The sequence below is a fragment of the Alternaria novae-zelandiae genome (genome assembly GCF_023758075.1).
Source record: "Alternaria novae-zelandiae strain BMP 2774 chromosome Unknown scaffold_13, whole genome shotgun sequence".
NCBI lineage: Eukaryota > Fungi > Ascomycota > Dothideomycetes > Pleosporales > Pleosporaceae > Alternaria > Alternaria novae-zelandiae.
Genome location: NW_026056973.1, coordinates 632,742 through 653,055, shown reverse-complemented (window position 1 = coordinate 653,055; position 20,314 = coordinate 632,742). Strand labels below are relative to the sequence as shown.

Below are 20,314 nucleotides of genomic sequence, written 5' to 3'. Positions count from 1 at the left end.
TGCAGCGTGAATGGTTTTTCAATCTGTGGGCCTGTTGAGCCTCAATTGATACTAAAAGAAAGAAAGTCTAGGTTCAATCTAATTGACAAGTCTCGCTTTACCGAGCAGATGAAAGTGGTTGTGTGGTGTATAGGCTTGCCGGCAGCATATAGATGACTGGGAGCTGACTGCCGTACTAGTCCCAAGAAGGAATGCATTTCGTGCTGCGTCCATTAGCGCGATGTAAGCATGGAGGACGATTGCCAGCCAGTCATGTAGGGGGTAGATGTTGCATTCCGAGGTCTGGCCTATCATCAAGTAGTCTGAACTTATTAATGAAAAGCCTCAAAAGGTCATCAATGTCCACAGCCGCGTACCTCGCAAATCGCTTTGGCTGCTGCCTACATCATCGTGCATTGGATTCCCAAAGAAGTGAGGTGGATGGGAAGAAATCATGGCACCCGATGAGACTTATGTCGCTCCTTCCTTACCTATAGCCCGAGGGCGAGCTATACATGCATCGCAACGCAGCGCACATATTGAGCTAATCGCGGAGATCCATGAAGTTTTGAAAAGAAGTTAGAGGTGCATTCCATGCTTGCAGTCGATCTACATCTTTGATGAATAACGAAGCCTAATCGCTATCGTCATATTTATTCCCAACCCCAACATCACCTAGTAATATGTCATCAGGCGCCGGGCCCCTGTGATTCCTCACCCACTCTGTCTCTACGCGGAAGAAGATCCATATCCATCTCCGCAACACCTCGAGAACTTCCATTGTAAAGATGCCTCCTTCTAAATCGTTGAAATGATCCAGATGCACACTGAGTTTCAGACTCCAAGTGCACCTCAGCATTGCGTCCACTGCAATCGCTGCATAGTAGAATTCTTTGGCATGGAACCAGCGATGCCGTCTTAGACCACGTGGGTATTCTGGGCTATCCCGAGTACGGGCATTGGAGAAGAGGGTAAGATCCCAATCCTTGGCTACGTCCCAGTAGAAAGAGTAGCCAGAGTTTACCACCACTGCGACAAGCCACATACGGAACAACGTCGCTTCCGAAACACCAAAACGTGAAGGATCAGGCGAGCGTTGCAGAGCACTCAGTATGATGACAGGAAATGCGGTCGAGTATTTCAGTGCGTTGGCCAGATGCTGGCCACCCCATCCTGTCGCTGGGCTGATCTGCCCGGTTTGCTTGTTCGCCTTCTGAACACGGTAGTATTCCGTGATACACTGCCGCAATCGAATCATCGAGGGTATGGCAATGATGAAGGGAACCCAAAACACGCCGCCGCAACTCCTGTTCGGGGGCCCTGTTGAGCTGTGCGACGACGAGAAGAACATGCACAGTGAGACAAATAGATCGCCCAGCACCTTCGCATAACTCGTCAACGCATCGGCGAGCAGAATGTCTCCAAACTTTCCGTCTTGTGCTTCTGCGATGCCGCCGATCGATATGCGCTTCAGCGTCGCCAGTGTACGAGTCCGTCCATTGCGACTAACAAATGGCAGCGGTATGACAAAGCCAATAACTAGTACCAAGAGGTATAGGTTTGGCAGAATTTCCCAAGCGGCAATGTCTGCAGGGCTGCCGTGCGTAAGGGTCCAGAATAGGAGCAGCGAGAGTGCGAGCGGGATGGAGAGGAAGGTTGCGATGCGGTAGCAGGAGAGGTGGTGCGGGATATGGCGGGGTGAGGTACGGCCCGGGTAGCGGATCAGACTCGGGACGTCTATCTTTATGAGGGTGAGGTAGTGGAGGTTTAGACCCCAGGCCCAGATGCCTGTGCGGCAGTTAGTAAGGTGGTTGAGAGCAGACGGCGTGAGCGTTTGCATACCCAGGACTATTATAAGAGCGACGCGATACGGCAGGGGCAGGACGCGACTGAAGCCATCGATTTCTGGCTCGACGGCGGGATCACCGTCCATTTCTCGAATGCGCGCTCGGTTCCGTGGCGGTTGCTGTGTCCCAGCCTGTAGTCTGCCGTATGATCATGAAGCTCCTCGATGTAAAAGACACCCCCAATTGGACCCTCTCTTCACAGCTATCTCCGGTCGTGTTGGCGCAAGGGGTTGCAGATGTCGCGATAGCGTGTCCACTTCCCCAAGGCGATGGCACCAAACACGCTAGCTAATTTACAAGCCACTCTTCAGCCGCCGTTGCGTTACGTCAGCATGAGCTTCAGCCTCACGCGCGCTAGCTGCATCGTGCCTGGCGGAGTGGATCTTTGGTTTGTGCGACGACCGCGGGAGCTTTGCCTAAAGCACAAGACCATGACGCGATCATCGCGACGACAAAGTGACGCTTCTCCGCCGTATGCTATTGGGTACCTGACTTTGGAGGGAAAACAACGCCTAGATCTCTAGGCTCGCTGCACTACTTGCTTCTTCTCCACATACCAAGGTTTCCATTAACTGTCCTTACTTCGTGCGTCACACCACCCAGCACAACACACAGCACCTTCCACTTCATCTCTGTCGCTCTAAACCTCCACCCTCACCTCCTCCCACTCCCACCTCGTCAATTGAAGGGAGAGAGCAGGACCAACAGCAATCATGTCGCCTCTCTCTGTTCCTAAAATTTTCATGGCTGGCGGCGCCGTCGGCTTCGGCTACTACCTCTTCATGCGCCAATACTGGTTCCCCAACCCGTACAAGACACAGGGCGTCCAGAACATTGAGGATCGCTTCTCAGCTGGTGGAGGCCACCCTACGCACACACCTGCTGGAGGAACCCAGCGCGGTACGGGTATAATGAGCTCCCCAGACTTAAAACCCTGGAAGTACATAGAACGGAGTTTGCTGACATCAAGCTTGTAGGCTCTGCGTCCGCAAACGAAGGAAGGCACGACGGCCCGAGCAAGGGCCCAGACTCGGAGCACTTCAAGAAGAACATCAGCGACCAGCAGAGTGAGGTATGTGGCACGCTGATTTCGATGCCCAAGGACTGTGCTAACGTGCGATAGCCTGTCTGGCCGAGCAAATTCAACGAGATACAATACAACAACCCCAAGGGCAAATAAGCGACTCCGGACCAATCGAGCAGACACAAAAAAGCATGGCAATATACAGCCAGGGGGCATTGGGCATCTGATGAATGGCATCATTGGCGTTTGGCAGATAGCGATGCACGATAGCATCCTGTAGATTTTTGAAACCCTCACTGTTGCGGCCAGTCGAGCGCAATGAGGCCCCCAGATGATCGAGAAATAACAAAACCAATTTTCCAAGGAGCGCCCAATGCCGTGTCGATGTCAGCAACTCTCGGTACCTGATGAAGTCCATACTGTTCCGCGTAGCTGTGGAAGTGGAACTACACATGCCGGGATCATATTGACGAATAAGCAACGTCACACCGCAACAAAATGAACCGAGGTAATGCAGCGGAGGAATTCAGCAAGACAGTGTTCACACGCGCTGGCTTTTTCGAAAAGTGCGACGTATAGAAATGCCGGTGATTATGTACGAAACAATCCAAGGCCTAGATCTTCGCATTGCCCGTTTTCCTTGCGGCTGTGTTCCTAGCAGCATCCAACACAAATGCTACATGATGGCTCAAAGCCACCAGATCGCCGTCAGCATCGTGCACCCACACTTCCAAGTCCATCCTACCGTTCGCCACCTTCTTCATACCTGCCCTAACCTGCAGCCACTTGACCCCCTGCGGCGGCAGCGCTTTCTTGATGTCCAGATTCAGTAGGAGGGTTGGATACCAAAAGGGTCCCTCTCCTTCGCCCTTGATTGACTCAACCATCAGCGGGAACATGTCTGCGACAAAGCCGACCGAGGAATCCGTGAAGTTTGTCCCATCAGAGAAGCAGATCCACTCATCAGCGAGATGCTTTAGGCTTCGTCCTTCCCGAGGGAAATAAAACTTCACCCTCTTCGTCGCTTTTCGGAAGTTGGCGTGCGGCAATTCTGGTTGGAGCCTCCAGTTTGTATCTTCATCATTTTCCAGCTTTGTCAGGTCGACTGACGGGACGGGCGGTGAAAGCTTGTATCCGACATCTTGGGTGAAGCCCTTTTCCGCATCCATGTTGGAGTTTGTGACGTACGCGACGACTTCCTGTCGGCCGTCTTGCTCCATGGTCACATGTACGATAGACGTTTGGCGACCAAGTTTGACATCGTCGACTTTGTATGTTGCGGGCCCGGCTTGGGTCCGTCTCAGGAACTCAATGTGGAGAGCTATGGTGTGTGGCTGGTTCTGCTTCGCCAAAGTTGTGCTGAAATGTGTTTTGACTACCTCCAGTATGCTAAGAAGTCGAGATGTGGTTAGTCAAGGGTGTGAAGCAGAATGCGATGAACCTTACCATCCTGTAACGTAGCCACCATTAGGAACTGTTGCCGTTAGTAAAAGCGGATGATGTTATCTCTGCTGGGGTCTAAAATACCGCTTCCGATGCTCCAATCATCGTGTAGTGTACATGAGTACGTGTTGGAGGACAGTTTCTGTACTGCAGTAGCTTCTTCCCAACTCGGCATCTTGATAACCTAATAGTGTGGAACTTTCGTGTGTTTGGAGAACTAATAGGTCTATATGGTCAGGCTATCGATGTTCGAGGTTGTCGCAATACCGTTGACCTCGGGAGGCCATGTGCAGCTATCGCGCCGCTAACGCCAAAAGCGGAAAGAACCTCGGTCATGGTTGCCCGGAGTTGTGGGGTTTACCCCGGTCGACTAATCATGGCCAGCCGTCTCAATGCGCTGCGTCTGCCCTCGGTATTCCCAGGTCCGTTAGAACGCGACGGGCTATGTCCGTCTTCTCATTCTGGCATCCTTCTACTTTCACTCTACTCCCTCCATAAGATTCCTTGGCTCGGTACTGATCATCAACACGACACCGATCTTCAACCACTAAAATGCCGTCCGAAAGCCAGTACCCTAGCCTGCCGATCCCAGACGTTGATCTGGTAAGTTTGACATACGGAGATAAGCCCTTTTGTGGAACTAATACTGACGTTTGTCTTTGATCGTAGTGGGCGTTTCTCTTCGAAAGGAATGACAGGCCGTACGCAGATGACAAAGGTATGTTCTCATGTTTTGTCAACATAAGTAATCACTAAAACGGGAAATAGTAATCTACTTTGATCCCTACACTAAGCGGTCCTACACATACGCCCAGGTCAAAGATGCCGCTATCAACTTTGGCAAAGGGCTAAAGGCACTCTGGGACTGGCAAAAAGGCGATGTTCTCGCTGTGTACACACCCAACTGCATCGACACACCAGCGATAACATGGGGTTGCCACTGGGCAGGCGGTATCCTGTCTCCAGCCAACCCAAACTACACGGTCGATGAACTTGCATTCCAACTTAAAGACTCTGGTGCAAAGGGCCTGGTGACACAGCTACCTTTCATCAAGAATGCGCAAGAAGCGGCAAAGAAGGTTGGCATTCCTCTTGACCGGGTGATCGTGATGGGCGACCAGAAGGATCCTTCGTACCAAGTCAAGCACTTCACCAGTATCATCAACACAGCCGGATCTTCCAAGTGGCGGAGAACAAAGGCTAGCAATCCATCGGAGGACCTTGCATTCTTGGTCTACTCCAGCGGAACCACAGGTCATCCCAAGGGTGTGATGTTGACCCACCGCAACATTGTCGCCAACACGATGATGATCAAAGCCGCGGAGGCTGGTAAACTGCAGCCCACAGGAGGACCAACTGGCGAAGGCGACAAACTGCTGGCTTTCCTGCCCTTCTTCCATATTTACGGTAAGTTCCTGCATGCGCTCATCTAGGTGGTTCTCAACTGACTTCGACTAGGTCTCACGTGTCTAATCCATCAAAGCTTGTACTCTGGTCTCCAACTTGTTGTAATGCCGAAGTTTGACCTAGAGGACTTCTGCAAGTTCATCCAAGAGCTCAAGATCACATTCGCGTATGTGGTCCCACCGATCGTTCTGCTCTTAAGCAAACACCCTCTTGTATCGAACTACGATTTGAGCTCGATCCGGATGATGAACTCCGGCGCGGCCCCTTTGACAAGAGAGCTTGTAGAGGCAGTTCACAGCAGACTGCAGATCCCTGTCAAACAAGGATACGGTCTTTCGGAAACCAGCCCGACAACGCACACCCAACCCTGGGAGGACTGGGACAAGACCATTGGATCTGTGGGCAAGCTTCTTCCCTACCAAACAGCAAAGTACATGTCTCCAGAGGAAAAGGAGATGGCAGTCGGTGAGGTTGGCGAACTATGGATCAAGGGCCCAAACGTCTTCAAGGGCTACCTTAATAACCCTGAGGGAACCGCGCATGCAAAGACAGCAGACGGGCACTTCAAGACAGGCGATGTTGGATACCAAGACAAGGACGGAAACTTCTTCATTACCGACCGCGTGAAGGAGCTCATCAAGTACAAGGGATTCCAGGTGCCACCTGCTGAACTAGAGGGCATTCTGGTCTCGCACCCGAAGATCAACGATGTAGCGGTGATTGGAGTCTACTCGAAAGACGATGCCTCGGAACTACCGCGTGCCTACGTCGTACCCAAAGATGGACTGGGTAAGACGGACGAAGACGCGAAGGAGATCATCGACTGGTTGAGCGCTAAGGTTGCGCACCACAAGAGACTCCGTGGCGGAGTTAGATGGGTTGATGAGATTCCGAAGTCTGTAAGCGGAAAGATCCTCAGGCGGATGCTCAAGGTGAAGGCGCAGGAGGAGGAGGATAGCAAGGCGAAAGCGAAGTTGTAGACTACCTTTACCGCGAGACTGCAGTATATGTATATCAATATACACGCGTCTCTTACCAGCTGGACCCTTGAGTCTTTCTTTAACTGTTGATCGCTCTCACCTTCCATAAGCTTTCTTCTTCCTCATCTCTTCTACTCATCTGGACCATCTGAAGGCTTATTTTCTTCTCACCAAGCCTCCTCCCGTCCAAAAGACATCAATACTGTCATACAGCCTACGTGATCAACGAGATGCAGAGTGAGCCAGAGATTTGGATGATATCAATGTGCTCTTCCAAACTAACGATATACCAGCTTCCAAACCCCCACCTACACCAAGGGCAACTCCAGCTCCCAAGACCACTCCGAAGCGGAAAGGAGACGTCATTGACCTCGAAGAGTACGAAGCAAGGCCCGAAAAGAAGCCTTTCGTAGCGGTCGTCAGAACTCCGGCTCAGAAGGAAGAAGACGCATTGTATCACATCTCGGTCACTGTGAACCCCAAACTACACAAGTTCCCCAGCGCGCTGCGGGAGAAACTCCAGAAGGCTTATCAAGCTGCATGTTATGCACAGATGTTCGCTCTCCAAGCCGGCATTATACCCACATATCGCGACACCTACAGTATCATAGAAGGCGAGCGCATTCGCTCCGAGTCCTTCATCTTCAAAACCACGGAACTGGCGTCTAACATCCTCGACCTCAGCATGGCCAATATCAAACTGTTAGAGATCTTTGCCAATCGCAAGGGCTGGCCGTTGGAGAAGAGAACCTTCGTGGAGCTTAAGACTCAAAGCGACCTAGAGAATCCCGAATTTGTCGAACTTCATTCCGTAAGGCATGGGGAGCTGGGTTGGGGGTTTGATGCAGCAGGCTGTGTATCACTATACGCCACTGGCATTGTTGGGAGCAAGTTGAAGGAAAGGGTTTGGTATGTCGGCGGTTGCAAAGTCAAGGTTGAGGAGCCTTGAGAGTATCTGGCATGTTTGCGGAGAGCGGAGGTGGGGCGTCGGACTAGGTATGAACGGCGTTCGTTACCATGGCCATGATCTCGGATTTGCTATTTTCATGGGAACATCGACTGGATGGTCGTGTGTGGAGTTTTGCCGATTTATAGTCGTCATGTCTTCCGCTTGGGCGTTTGGGGTTGCGAACTTCAACAATCGGCATTGATGAGGTTCAGTCGATTCCGGGGTGTGAGGTGGCGGGGTTCCATTTCTGTGCCCGTAAGGCTGATCCCGTCTCGGGGATTGCGACAGTACTCCAAAAGCAAAATCCCAAAAAATACTTATGTCAATGTTCCTGAAACAGAGCGCTTTGAGATTGAGAACGTTGGTGTTCGTGACTGCCGTCCAAAAGAACATCGGGGAGAGCACGTGCCTGCTTACAGCTAGCGCCATCTTGGCACCACCGCACAGCCGAGCCAAAATTACCCTCTCAGATTTGCGACTCTGAACCCATCTATCGACAACATCACGACCGTCACGATGCCGAAAGAAGTCAAGCAGAAGTCTGGCCTCATCGTTGGCCTTAACGCCGGCCACAGTACGTCTCCCCGCTCGCCGCTCTCGATACGCACCGATTGCTACAGATGAGAAAATTCGTGGATGGAGGCTAACACGGTCTACAGAGGTCACCCCCAGGACCCCCGCTCCCAGGATCTCGAGGAGGAAGGGTTTCCTGTCGAAGCGCACTGCCTTCGTCCGTGAGATCACCAAGGAGGTTGCCGGGTACGTTCCAATCCGAACTTTTCTGCAGAGGGACTGCGCAATTGTTCGCCGAACAGCCCGCTAACTTGACGTGTCTACAGTCTTGCCCCATACGAGAAGCGCATCATCGAATTGCTCCGAAACTCCAAGGACAAGCGTGCCCGCCGCCTAGCGAAGAAGAGGGTACGTCTCCCACCCTAGCACACCACGACCGACCTCCTACCCGCTCAGGCACATCCAAGTACGAACATCAACTAACACATCACAGCTCGGTACCTTCGGTCGCTCAAAGAGAAAGGTCGACGAGATGACCCGCGTCATCGCTGAGTCCAAGCGCGCTGGTCACTAAACGGTTCACGAAACGCGGTGGATGAAGCAACACGGCGGACGAACGACCGACTTACTTTCCGATTTCTTCCTGGGTGTTCGGTCTCTTTTCACAACAGGCGGCTCGATACGATCTCGGAACGTCACCACATACCACAAAAAGTATGACACGATTCATCGGAGTATGGCAAATGGACAATGATGGTTCCTGAACGTACCTAGCATGTGTCACTCAAAATCATGAAATGTGACGATTGGTTCACGCCAAACCAACCTGTCCCAGTGCACCCATGCGCGTGAGGTGCTGATGCGTTGATGCCTACCTAGCATGGATGTCAAATTCCTACTCTATTGCCCTTATCAATGGCAGAGTAAGGGCCGAGAAATGCTTATATTGAAACGCGCCTTGCTCGGAGACGAGACTGCTCAGGCTTCACACTTCCTTGTGTGGGTGAGGCCTCGAGCAGAGGCGTGGACATTCCAACAATTTATATGATGTCTTTTGTCACACTTCCAGACGACTTGCGATGCGATACAGCACATGCAACTCACTCTGATGTCTCGATCAGACAGTAGCAATGATTGAGTATTTCAGATCGTTTGCGGGAATTGAACATCATGCATTAATCGTAATTCTGTCAAAACCAGTAAATGCTCCAAGATGACTCCATATAACCCTGCTAGCCACAACTATGACAGCATTGTCGTTTAGTCGTCGTGACCAATCTTCTCCAGTTTGCCAATCTCGCGCTTCTCGCCAGTTTCGCCCACGAATCTGATACGGTCGATACGCGTCTTCTCGCTATCGCCCTCGGCGTCCGCGACAAACAGTACTAATGAGTAGACGTTCTGGAACTTGACGAAGCGCAGTTCAAGCTTGGCCGTTTGTGTCTGCTCATCCCAATCTGACGGCTTCAGCTCGATCGTCTGAGTCGCTGGGATGTCTTCCGCCTCTTCGAATCCCAGGTTGTTTGCCCGGTTGGTCCAGACGTGAATGGTCTTTGGCCGTACTGGCGCTTCGTCGTCGTCTTCGTCGCCGGATACGCAAGACGTGATGTGGATAGTGTGAACCTTCAGGTTGGCCATGAAGGGTACGTACAGCATGAGCTGGTTGTCGACATCGCTTTCTACCCAGTCCTTCTTGCCTTCTGAGCCAGTTGCCGCACCCTTGCCCTTGTTGAGCGAGCTCGGCTGTGATGTCTCGAAAAGCGTCTTGACGGTGCCGAAATCGCTGTCCGCGTTGAGAAGATCGAGGCCCCGTGGGTCCACGGAATCGGTCACGTCGGTGTATCCGCGTGGTAGACTGGCGCCTATCCACGGGCCGCTTCCACTGCTGCTGCCCCCTGCACCAGAGGCGCCACTGTTTCCCTTTCCATCGTTCTCTGCCTCCGTGGCGAGGGTCTTGATCGCCTCGGAAAGCTGCTGTGGATTCGAGCCGGCGTACTTCTTGATCTGCTGGTTGTTCTTGTAGATGATGAACGTTGGGGTACTAACAAGCGTTAGAAAGCGCTCAAATATGTGGCCGTGCTTGGGGAATGTGCATACTTGGTGACGTTGTAGCTCTGTGCAATCTGCGCCTGCTGTACTGTGCTGACTTTGGCGAAGGCGATCTGTCCGGGCCGAGTGAGTTGACCGGCTAGTTGGTCGTATACGGGCGCAATCGCTTTGCTCGACGTGTTTTCTTCATTGTAGACTGCAAGTACCACACATTAGCATCCGGAGTTTGCCTCGTAGATGCCGGGTCGCTGCTTACAATTGATGACAACAATGCGCGAAGAGGAGAGCAGCTCGCTCAGCACTGCAGGCCTCGTGATTTCGATGACCCTGGACATGGCTGTGGGTGTATTGGGGAGCTGGTGATGTTGGCTGTAGAAGAGGCGCGACTTGCACAGAAGGAAGCGCCCGACAATTAGTGGGGCGCCATCAGCGCGGGGTGGTGGCATTCCGTCACCGACGTGTGTACCTAGGCCGGGTCCCATCTGCAGGCACCGACACCTGCACACGCGGCAAGGCCACCCCGAAGCTTCCAGAAAGATAAAGCTGCAATCGCGAACAGCCGCCCAAACATCTGCTCCCTCAACATCACTGGAGCCCAGGAAGACGACCACTCGCCGAGTCTATATCTATTCCATCGTCGTCGGAGCATCGTCCTCGCCATCGCCCGCCAACCACGCCCATCACCACCGACCGCGGTGACGGCGCTGTGAAGCCATACAGGCCCACGAAGGATTGGTAAGCGCCCCTACTGGCGTTGACCGTCCGCGACACTGTGAACATCCACCTAATCGCCTCTATGGCAGGCCCAAACAATCTCCTACTCAGCTTCGCCGAAGCAAAGCTTCTACACATCGCTAGCATTATCCTCCTGGTCGAACGGAGCGACGCCACCCGAAGAGCCCATAGCTGGAACTGCTGGTACTCCCGCGCCATTCTGATAGCAAACGCGCCTGCTGCTTTCCTTCTCGCCCACGGCCTCTACCGACTCCTACGCGCATGATGTCGCACGTCGTAGTATTCAACTCGTACGCGAGGACTTTCAAGATCCCGACCACGCCCACCAAGTACTTGACAGAGGTGCGCGATGAGGCGTGCCAGAAGTTTGGTGTCAACAAGGACCAGTTCACGCTCAAGTACGCCCCAACATGACAACACGTTAATTCACTACTGACCAGTGTACAGATACAACAACAAACCCATATCCCTATCGCAACAAATACGGCTCGCAAACCTCCCCCAGGGCGCCCGACTGGAACTCGTCCAGGCCTCGCGATCACCCACCGTCATATCCGTAGCGCTCCAGCTCCCCGCGACCGAGAAGAACGTACGCCTCACAAGCAAGTTCGCGAGCAACACTTCGTTATGGGAGATCTTGCGACACTTTGAGAGTGGGCAGGGGGCCAACTACAACTTCACACAGCGCGGCATCCCCGAGATGAGCGGCGCATCCGGTGCTGGCAGGCTGCACTACGAGCAGCCTGTCATCACTGTCATGCCAGGTCACAAGGAGCAGGCCAACTTTGTTGAGCTACAACAGACTCTCAGTCAGCTGGGGTTTGATAGCGGCTCAGCATTATTAAAGCTGTCCTACAGGAATAGCGGAACGCCGCTGGAAGAGGCCATGGCACAGATAACGCAATACTTCAAGTCCAGCGAGCCTGCGTCTGTCGGTGCCGAAGGCGCACACGCTTCGACAACTGATCAATTAGCCTCAATACCAGACCCTGCCCAGGCAGCTCCGGAGGCGACAGAAGTCGTAGCAGGCGAAACTGTTCGTAACGAAGAGCCCGATCCAGAGCCAATGGAGGTCGACTCCAAACCGGCCGCTAAACCTACACAAGAGCCCGAGGTGTCTACCGAGAACAACGCGGCTGAGAGCATAGAGAATACTTCTCCAGCAGCAGCATTGGCTGCGGCAACGTCAACAGCGTCGTCCGCACCCGTAGAACCCGTTCAATCACCAGCACCGACCTCCCAACCATCATCACAGCCATCTGAACAATCTCGCAACGTCCAGATCTTCTCTGCGCCAACATCGTCCACTCCGCAAGCAGCGCGAAATGCCTTCAACGAGAACGACTACCTCCCTACCATTGAACACGCAAAAGCACATCAAAACGCGTTGTTGACCAAGACACGCAATACGCGTCTGTTGTCTGACAAAGAGTTGGAGGAGCAAGAAAAGGAGCGGCAGGCCAAGATTGACGCTGCAGCCGAGAAGGGCGGCGCACTCCGCATTCGGATGCCGGATAATGCGCTTATTCAGATGAACTTCACAAAGACCGATACCGCCGTCGGCCTATACGACTTCGTACGCGGCTTCCTGGAGAAGAAGAACGAGCCCTTCCAGCTCAAGAACACGGGTCCAACAGGTCGACTCGTCCTCATTCCCCAGGACAATAAGCGCTTAGTGCACGATCTACGTTTCTTCAACAATGAGCTCGTCACGTTCCTATGGGCAGACAACGCCAGCGCGGAAGCAAGGGCCAGCCGACATGTGCTCTCGCAGGAATCGCAAGCGAAGGCGCAGGCGCTCAAGGTCGAGGAACCGGTACGGGAAGAGAGGGCTCAGCCGCAGGCTTCTCAGGGCCAGACGGTTGCCGACGGCAAGCGCAAGGCTAACATGAGCAATGAGGAGAAGGAGAGCAAGCTAAAGAATCTGCTCGGGAAGGGCTTGTTCAAGAAGAAGTAGAGGTATTGCAGATGGGGATGGGATATTAGACATTCGCGTGTTTCCAGACGAGCATTTTCAGGGAGTTTGGCATCGGCGACGGAGCGCTTTCTTCTGCAGTGCAGTGTATCCTGCCACTTGGCAACTAGTTATTAGTAGCAATCCAGGATCATGATCAAGAAGATCACAAAACTTCGTTTCCATGATTTCACTCAGCATGGAGAGCTGCCAGTTGGTATCGAGGAGTCTAACGTCGCGTGTCGGGGTGGGTCAATGATGCACTTTTCCAGGTTGCTAACTAGCGGAAGACGCCTACCCAGGCTAAACCTTGAGTGAACATCTCTCCTTCCTTTCGACACCATCACAGTATCATCGTCTACACAATTTGCTCTAGCAAGGACTACATTATGAAACGCCCTCGTCTATTCGATAGATTCGTCATTAACATTGATTATGGTTTACAGCCTGTGTTCTCGTTCACCGCGCGTCGCAATCAACACCAAGCGGCCAAGATCGCCTTTGCTCCTAGTAAACACATGTGGATTGGGCAACGCATAAGAGGATGGAAGCTGTGGAAGATATGATATGATGACCTCGAAATGTCCTTGAAACGCCTTCATTGTCAACTGATCTCGCAAGGCCGCCAGGCCGTGGCATCCGCTAAAGTTTCGTCTTCACCTTCGATCACGTCAACATAACTGGATACAGCGTGCATGCTTGACGTTACAAGGCAACAACTCTCTCCTTCACCGTGCACCACAATAGCCAGATTTGGTCGTCCTGCCGCCCGAGCTAGCAGCAAGTCACCCTCACCTTCACCGCGTGTGCGGCAGTCTCGACGGATAGTCACTGTTTCCAGCTCAAAGCTCCGTTGCCTAAACACTACAACCCAACAGGTCCGCAGACACGGTAAGTACTCGGCGCCGAACCTGCCCAGCAGATACTGGCACTAAAACAAGCAGATGCAACCAGAAATCACCATCCTAAGCTCTGATTCGAGCAGCTCGGGCGACGACGACGATATCATCTTCGTCCGATCGGTCGAGAAGCCACGCGCCCCGAAAGGCAACGGTCGTCCAACCAAAAAGCGCGCAAACCCCAACAACGTCTCAGCTCAGACGGTTTCCCCAAGCCCGGCGGCCAAGAAGCGGAACGGCGGACCTCAGGATACAAAGCGCACGAACATCAAGAACGTATCGGCTCAGGCTGTCACTCCTACCTCTGCGACCAGAAAGCGAAGCGAGGGTGATCAAGTTACACCACGCGTCAACTCCAACAACATCTTCGCTCAAGCTCTCTCACCAAGCCCTGCGGCCAGAAAACCAGTCAGTATTGGTCAAGGTCCAATGCATACGGGACCCTCTGACTTCTCGATGTGGGCGGTCTCCTCGAGCTCTGCGGCCAGAGCGCAGATCGGCGATAGAAATGCCTTGGCTATTGCTGCTAAGATCAACACCACGGCGCGTGGTCCAGGACAGAACACTACATTCATGCTCGCGACCCGCAACGTTCTGGAAGCAGCACTGGGCAAGGAGGCCTTGGAAAGCCAAGAGAAATCCCTCCTCGAGGAGCAAAAGCGTACTGATCAGTACATCGCGCAGCTGGAAGAAGCAGTCAAGCAGAAGGGAGGAGTAAATGTTTCGCACAATCTCATTGCCCAGAATCATATAGCCATGTTGAAGGCGAGGTATGAGGCAAAGGAGAAGACCGCCTCGACAGAGATCAAGATACTTCGCGAGAGTAACAAGAAGCTCACAGAGGACAAGACAAAGCTCACGCGCAGGGTCAAGCTAGATCGAGACGGACGTGGCGCAGTGGAGGGCATGGCTCAAGACGACGCTAGCGCGGAGATTCAGATACTTCGCGAGACCAACGAGAAGCTCTCTGATGAGAAGAGTCAACTGTTGCGCACCATCAGTCTTCTCCAAGATGAGACTCGTATGTGGAAGACCAAGGCAAAAAAGAAAGAAGCTGCCGGAGAAGATCTGGAGACACTGCGCGAACGCAACGCAAAGCTCACAGGAGAGAATGCTGAACTTGTACGCAATGTCAAGCAACTCAAAGACGAGCACGAAGAAGATCTGAAGACGCTACGTGAACGCAACGAGAAGCTCACAGGAGAGAACACCGACCTCACAAACAATGTCGAGCAACTCAAAGACGAGCACAGTACTCTGAGGGCCAATGTCTCCGCTTTGACACAGGACCTCTGTGAGCAGAAGAAGCTCTTTGCGTCCAAGAAGATGCGACGATCCAATGGAGACGTCAACGCCGCCATAGCTGAGACTAAGAAACTCAAGAATGAGATCAAGCGCTTCAAGGCAAGGAACAAAGGGTTGGCTGCACAAAACACCGACATGTCCGGCAAACTCGCGGAGCTGGGCACTGAGCGCCGTACCACTCACGACTACCAGAAAGCCGCGAAACAGTCAGCAGAAGAAGCTTCAGTCGCACGCGAGCACATCGTGAAACTGCAACAGCAACTCGTCAAGTTGGATGGAGACTTCCGCGAGCGAGGTGAACAGCTTGCCGAGCTCAGCCGAGACTCCGAGTCGAAGCACGAGATGAGGATGCAGAAGAAGGCCGCCATCAAAGACAAGGGCCTGCTACAGACGCGTATGGTCGGTATGTTCACGCACTATCGGAACCTCTTCAAGAAGAATAAGGCTCTGCTAGAGAAGCTGAAGTCGACGGCTGAGGCTGGGGCAGATGGACAGGCAGGAAAGGCGTACCGTAAGGAGCTGAAACTGTTGAAGGGCCAGCCGCTTGGGAAGCTCAGCGAGTTCAAGAATCAGGACTAATCAACTTTGTCGGCGGCTGTGCACGGCGAGGAGGGTGTTGGAATCTTACGAGAGACTTTCGTCGCGGTGCTACAATCGGGCGTCTACTTAGTGGATTGGTATCATGAAGGGATATTTGATGTACATCGTCAATCATGTTGATTTACGAGGAGAGGAGCTTGTCGGCTGTATCATCGCCGCAGTCTTTCATGTCTTCCGGACTGGAACATCGGCTGTCAGGAGTATGAGCATGGCGATCTCGCTGAGTACCTAGTCAAGCTCTAATTTCTCCTAAATATCCTACAGTTCCCTAACACATAGTCGCTGTGACGTGAAATAACAAGTGGACGCTGAGAGGCATCGCGGTAGGGAACAAATGTGAGATGAGGAGTGCCAGAATGAATGCTTGCAACTCACGGGTAGGGTTGAGTAGGTGACTGCGATACGTGACATGCATACTGCGTCCGAGATCACAAGATAGCATGTGTATTTGCTATCCAGCCCACGCGCAGCATTCATTGAGCGCAACCCATTTAATTTCCAGATTTGTATAAGACAACTTATCTCTCACCGTCTGGTACCGTTTTCTCGTCACACCACCATCACGTCATGTCCACTTCCCAACAAACCAAACAAAAAGCCATGGAAACTACTCTCCAGCGCCTCCAAAACGAGTTGAACACCATGAAGAACGACACAAAAGACCTCCCCAGCGAGATCAACGACCTGCGAAACAAAAACGCAGATCTCGAGAGCAAAATGGCTCTCGTCACCGCAACTGTCGCCTTCACCAACACTGTCAATACTCTCACCGCCGAAAGCACCACCAGGATCCGCAACGACGCAGAAGAAGGCAGGAAGACCATCACGGATAAGATCAAGGAATTCCAATCCCTGTTGGAAACCTGCGTGGAGGAAACCGTGAGGGGGGAAATGGTTCTAAACATAATTTCATGTATGGTTATGAATGAGATGAAGACCGAGGCAATGCAGGAGATGCAGAAAGAATACGCGAGGAAGGCTGTGACTGTTGCGGGGCCGGAATGGATCTACGAGAAGTTGGAGTGGATGGTGGGGAACGCGTTTGAGAAGGTCATGACGAGGATTGACGAGCTTGAGCAGTAGCTGATAGTCAAGAGGGAAGGGCCGAGAAGGGAGGTGGTTAGCTGAGATGTAGGACAGATGGTTGTTTTCTTTAGATCCGTGAACACATTCCAATATTGCCTCGGCGTGTTTAGCACCAATCTTGTAGTATTTATCATCAGCACAGGCGTGACACAACACCTTCATTGCATCATCGCTGATGGAAACAAGGCCAAATCATTGTTAAGATGTGCAATCGCCTCGTCACTAGGAGGCCCTTGATGACCGAGGACGGCTATCGCGCTCATAGCATGCGTACCACGAATTAGAAAACCACTGATTTGCCATGTAGTCATGCGATCCAGTCACTCAGTTTCTAGCAAACCTACAAGAGACGCAGTGTGGGAGCACTATAATATACCTGATCTATCACCTCTCCCTACTCTGTTCATCTTAAATCTCTTCTTCACAACGACAAGAATCACAAGCTCAATGGACCACACAACCCCTCAAATGAAAGATGTCAAATCGGCTGCTCAACCCGTCAAAGACGCTCGTCAACTTCTCCTAGAGGACATCAGTGCAATCAGAACTGACATACAAAGTCTTGCCCAACGATTCGATCGCATGGAACGCAACATCAAAGCCGCCAACAAATCAGGACTAAATGAAAGACTCACTTCATTCACCAAGGCAGTTGCTGTCAGGAACCGGGATGGAAAGTGGGTTAGAGCTGAGGCTGCCGAGAAACTGACTAGAGAGTTGAGGGAGGAGGAGGAGAAGATGGAAGATTCGGCATACTACTGGTTCAGAGACTTGAGAGAATGGCTGAAAAAGGGCTTGGCGAATGTGGAGGATACTGAGAAGAGGTCCCGGGAGCACCTAGAGGGGGTGTCGAAGAGGATGGATGCGTTGATGGATGAGCAAGAGTGATTGGGGGCATAGATGTTGGAGTAGACGAACTTCGCCTGGCATAATCGCAAAGAGCGGTTAGTGGTATGAAGACATGGGACATGGGCATGGATAGGCCTAGAGCTCAGTGTACTTCTCTGTGGTGAAGACGTGAAGTCATAGATTAAGCAAATAAAAGTCATTGTACTCTTTCCGAGAAGATTCTGTAGCATCAATCTGACTCCTCACGCATAAGACAGTTTGTCATGTCGCCCATACTCAAGTACGCGAACATTCCAACTTCCTTCTCCGACCAACTTGCACGTTCTCTAGACTGCGCTCCATGCAAACAGACAAACCAGGCCATACCATATAAGTAAACCACGGGATAAGTCAATGGAAAACAACGAAATTACGAAATGTCACTTCCCATCCAACCAATTCCTTTCCGTGAGGAGATCAAAACACTGATTGAGCGCATCGCAGCTCTACAGAAGGAACTCAAGGAGAAGACAGACAGACTCCACTTCCTCTATGGCTTTGAACTGAGGTCTTCTGCTGCGCCGGTAGGCAATGGCAACGGCGACGAAGGAGCCGAGGGGGCCGAGAACGACATAGACAGTGAAGAGCGCGAGGATGAGCAAGAAGACGAAGCAAAGAAGACACACGTCAAGAAAACAGCCGCCAAGGCAAAGGTCAACAGAACAGCCATCAAGAAGACAAGCGTTAATAAGGGCGGAAGCAAGAAGAAGGAGCCGAGATTATGCAAAAAGTGTGAGGAGAACTACCTGGAAGACAATGCCCGTTCCAACTGGGTAAACTGTAAGGAGTGTAGACATAAGAACACAGAGGATTGGAATGAGGGACGGGTAAACAGGGAGCGAAAGCAGAAGGAACAGAACGCAAAGCGAAAAAAGCAACAGGGAGATGAAGTGGAAGCAGATAAAGTGGGCGACGAAGTAGAAGAGGCCGAGGAAGGAGATGAAGAGGATCTAGAAGAGGACTCAGAAGACGAGGTACAGGAAGCAAGGAAGGATCTGCGCAAGCAACCTAAGAACAAGTCTGGAACAGCTGCTTTAGAACAGACTTAGCTTGTCACCCTCGTGTAGCTCCAAGTATAGCACCATCAAAAATCTCATATTCATCACCCCAAATGCGAATAACCTAAGATAATATCCCCTTTCTTCCCCATCGTTCATGTTTATGCCTGCCCAGGACCCAATCGCTCATGCCGTGGTATAGTACCCGAATGAATGACGCCAGTAAATGCTTCGACAAAGCTCGCTGAACCCATTTTGATGCCGCTAAAAACAGACGTAAAAACAAACATACGCTCGCCATGCTCGTAGACCCAAAAGATAAGAATAGTCCAAGACCAAAGGAGTGTGATGCCCAAAACACCAAAGCAACAAAGCGATAAAATAAAAGAAATATATCTTATGACATGATATCGTGTTAGATAAGAGGGCCCGCCATCATAGGACTTCCCCGCGTGTTGTTCGTCAAAGTGGGTTCATATGCTCCGGGTGAGCCCGAAGATCCTGGCCGTGGTCGGTAGTAGCTGTTTGCATACTGTGCGGGAGGAGCAGCATAAGCACCTTGTTGCGGTGGGAGAACACCGGGTGGCGTAGAGTTTAGCATGTTGCGGTTGCTACGGCGTCGACCAAGCACTGGTGATGCAGGAGCACCTTGAACCGTCCCAGTGGAGTTGCTGGACTCGTTTGAGTTGCTCCTCACGTGTTGTGCTGTAGCTGGCTGCTGCATCTGAGGAGAGCCAGTTGGATTCGCCGGACGCTGGAAGCCTTGTGTGAAGGGATTGGTACGAGCGGGCACACTCGTGTCTCGCTGACCAAGTGCTTGTCTTCTGGTCTCGATAAGTTCCCGAGCCCGAAGATTGCGTTCGTCTGGAGTCAGCCCGACGGAACGAGCAGCAGGTTGCGCAGGGGCTTGTACGTTCTGTGTAGGTGATGGGGGAGGTCTCCCATTATCAGCCGTGCGCAAGGCTCGTGTAGATGGCTGAGGAGCGAGTTGGCGCCGCGATGGCTGAGGTCGTAGATTGAGACGTGATGGCTGAGGCCTCACGCCTTGCGGAGGGTTGCCAGCCTCTCTAATATTGACGCGAGAGTTCGCTGGGCGCAAGGTAGCTACCGAAGACTGATCACGGAGAACTTGACGTGAGTTACGATTGCGCACACCACGTGCCTGAACAAATGCAGCCCAAGGGTTACCGCGCGCAGCAAAAGGAGGAAGAGCCGCACCCTGGACATGCAGGCCCATGGCAGCATGAGGAAACGCATTCGCTGCAGCAAAGTTGCCAGAGTTCCTCCTGCTATTTGCCGAAGATGGGCGAGCACCGACTCGACTTATAGGACGATCTATCATGTCCATGGCCGCAGCTGCCTGTGTCTGTGCTATCGTATCGATGGAGTGTTGCGAAGAGGCTGAGGAACTTCCAGGAGTCAAGACGGCAGAACTATTGCTGTTGGAACCAACAGAAGGCGCACGATCAAAGCGGCCCATGTGGCCGGCATTGCCCATCGCTGGTAAGCCAGGTGACATGGCGCTTCGTCGAGGTGGCGATATTGGGAGTCGCGGATCCATGATATAGTTCGTGCCGTTGTCCATAAGCGGCGTTCGAATGCGAGCAGGAGGTAGAAAGGGGGAATAAGCTTGCGCGGGACTGGGCCGATTTCTGTTC

The 20,314-nt window shown here is 52.4% G+C and overlaps 12 protein-coding genes across 12 annotated transcripts; 9 read left to right on the top strand and 3 right to left on the bottom strand.

Moving 5' to 3' along the window:
- Positions 1-613: 613 nt before the first annotated feature.
- J4E88_006733 (uncharacterized protein) lies at positions 614-1,912 on the bottom strand (the record flags this gene model as incomplete). The annotated part of the gene is made up of 2 exons (XM_049400355.1): positions 614-1,767; positions 1,822-1,912. The coding sequence occupies 2 exons, from the start codon at positions 1,910-1,912 to the stop codon at positions 614-616; spliced, it is 1,245 nt and encodes a 414-aa protein (XP_049253974.1).
- Positions 1,913-2,539: 627 nt separating this feature from the next.
- J4E88_006732 (uncharacterized protein) lies at positions 2,540-3,006 on the top strand (the record flags this gene model as incomplete). The annotated part of the gene is made up of 3 exons (XM_049400354.1): positions 2,540-2,732; positions 2,804-2,898; positions 2,950-3,006. 3 exons carry the CDS (start codon positions 2,540-2,542, stop codon positions 3,004-3,006), a joined length of 345 nt encoding a protein of 114 aa, XP_049253973.1.
- Positions 3,007-3,464: 458 nt separating this feature from the next.
- On the bottom strand, positions 3,465-4,468 carry J4E88_006731 (uncharacterized protein; the record flags this gene model as incomplete). The annotated part of the gene is made up of 2 exons (XM_049400353.1): positions 3,465-4,239; positions 4,419-4,468. The coding sequence occupies 2 exons, from the start codon at positions 4,466-4,468 to the stop codon at positions 3,465-3,467; spliced, it is 825 nt and encodes a 274-aa protein (XP_049253972.1).
- A 377-nt stretch (positions 4,469-4,845) lies between these two features.
- J4E88_006730 (uncharacterized protein) lies at positions 4,846-6,680 on the top strand (the record flags this gene model as incomplete). The annotated part of the gene is made up of 4 exons (XM_049400352.1): positions 4,846-4,896; positions 4,963-5,011; positions 5,062-5,700; positions 5,752-6,680. 4 exons carry the CDS (start codon positions 4,846-4,848, stop codon positions 6,678-6,680), a joined length of 1,668 nt encoding a protein of 555 aa, XP_049253971.1.
- A 230-nt stretch (positions 6,681-6,910) lies between these two features.
- Positions 6,911-7,629, top strand: J4E88_006729 (uncharacterized protein; the record flags this gene model as incomplete). Its single annotated transcript, XM_049400351.1, has 2 exons — positions 6,911-6,917; positions 6,974-7,629. 2 exons carry the CDS (start codon positions 6,911-6,913, stop codon positions 7,627-7,629), a joined length of 663 nt encoding a protein of 220 aa, XP_049253970.1.
- Positions 7,630-7,948: 319 nt separating this feature from the next.
- RPL36 (60S ribosomal protein L36) lies at positions 7,949-8,716 on the top strand (the record flags this gene model as incomplete). Its single annotated transcript, XM_049400350.1, has 5 exons — positions 7,949-7,956; positions 8,100-8,203; positions 8,289-8,388; positions 8,469-8,550; positions 8,636-8,716. 5 exons carry the CDS (start codon positions 7,949-7,951, stop codon positions 8,714-8,716), a joined length of 375 nt encoding a protein of 124 aa, XP_049253969.1.
- A 686-nt stretch (positions 8,717-9,402) lies between these two features.
- J4E88_006727 (uncharacterized protein) lies at positions 9,403-10,526 on the bottom strand (the record flags this gene model as incomplete). The annotated part of the gene is made up of 3 exons (XM_049400349.1): positions 9,403-10,183; positions 10,240-10,387; positions 10,448-10,526. The coding sequence occupies 3 exons, from the start codon at positions 10,524-10,526 to the stop codon at positions 9,403-9,405; spliced, it is 1,008 nt and encodes a 335-aa protein (XP_049253968.1).
- A 661-nt stretch (positions 10,527-11,187) lies between these two features.
- On the top strand, positions 11,188-12,883 carry J4E88_006726 (uncharacterized protein; the record flags this gene model as incomplete). Its single annotated transcript, XM_049400348.1, has 2 exons — positions 11,188-11,324; positions 11,374-12,883. 2 exons carry the CDS (start codon positions 11,188-11,190, stop codon positions 12,881-12,883), a joined length of 1,647 nt encoding a protein of 548 aa, XP_049253967.1.
- A 941-nt stretch (positions 12,884-13,824) lies between these two features.
- On the top strand, positions 13,825-15,663 carry J4E88_006725 (uncharacterized protein; the record flags this gene model as incomplete). The annotated part of the gene is made up of 1 exon (XM_049400347.1): positions 13,825-15,663. The coding sequence occupies one exon, from the start codon at positions 13,825-13,827 to the stop codon at positions 15,661-15,663; it is 1,839 nt and encodes a 612-aa protein (XP_049253966.1).
- Positions 15,664-16,251: 588 nt separating this feature from the next.
- J4E88_006724 (uncharacterized protein) lies at positions 16,252-16,767 on the top strand (the record flags this gene model as incomplete). The annotated part of the gene is made up of 1 exon (XM_049400346.1): positions 16,252-16,767. One exon carries the CDS (start codon positions 16,252-16,254, stop codon positions 16,765-16,767), a length of 516 nt encoding a protein of 171 aa, XP_049253965.1.
- Positions 16,768-17,238: 471 nt separating this feature from the next.
- On the top strand, positions 17,239-17,658 carry J4E88_006723 (uncharacterized protein; the record flags this gene model as incomplete). Its single annotated transcript, XM_049400345.1, has 1 exon — positions 17,239-17,658. The coding sequence occupies one exon, from the start codon at positions 17,239-17,241 to the stop codon at positions 17,656-17,658; it is 420 nt and encodes a 139-aa protein (XP_049253964.1).
- A 377-nt stretch (positions 17,659-18,035) lies between these two features.
- Positions 18,036-18,707, top strand: J4E88_006722 (uncharacterized protein; the record flags this gene model as incomplete). The annotated part of the gene is made up of 1 exon (XM_049400344.1): positions 18,036-18,707. The coding sequence occupies one exon, from the start codon at positions 18,036-18,038 to the stop codon at positions 18,705-18,707; it is 672 nt and encodes a 223-aa protein (XP_049253963.1).
- Positions 18,708-20,314: the final 1,607 nt, after the last annotated feature.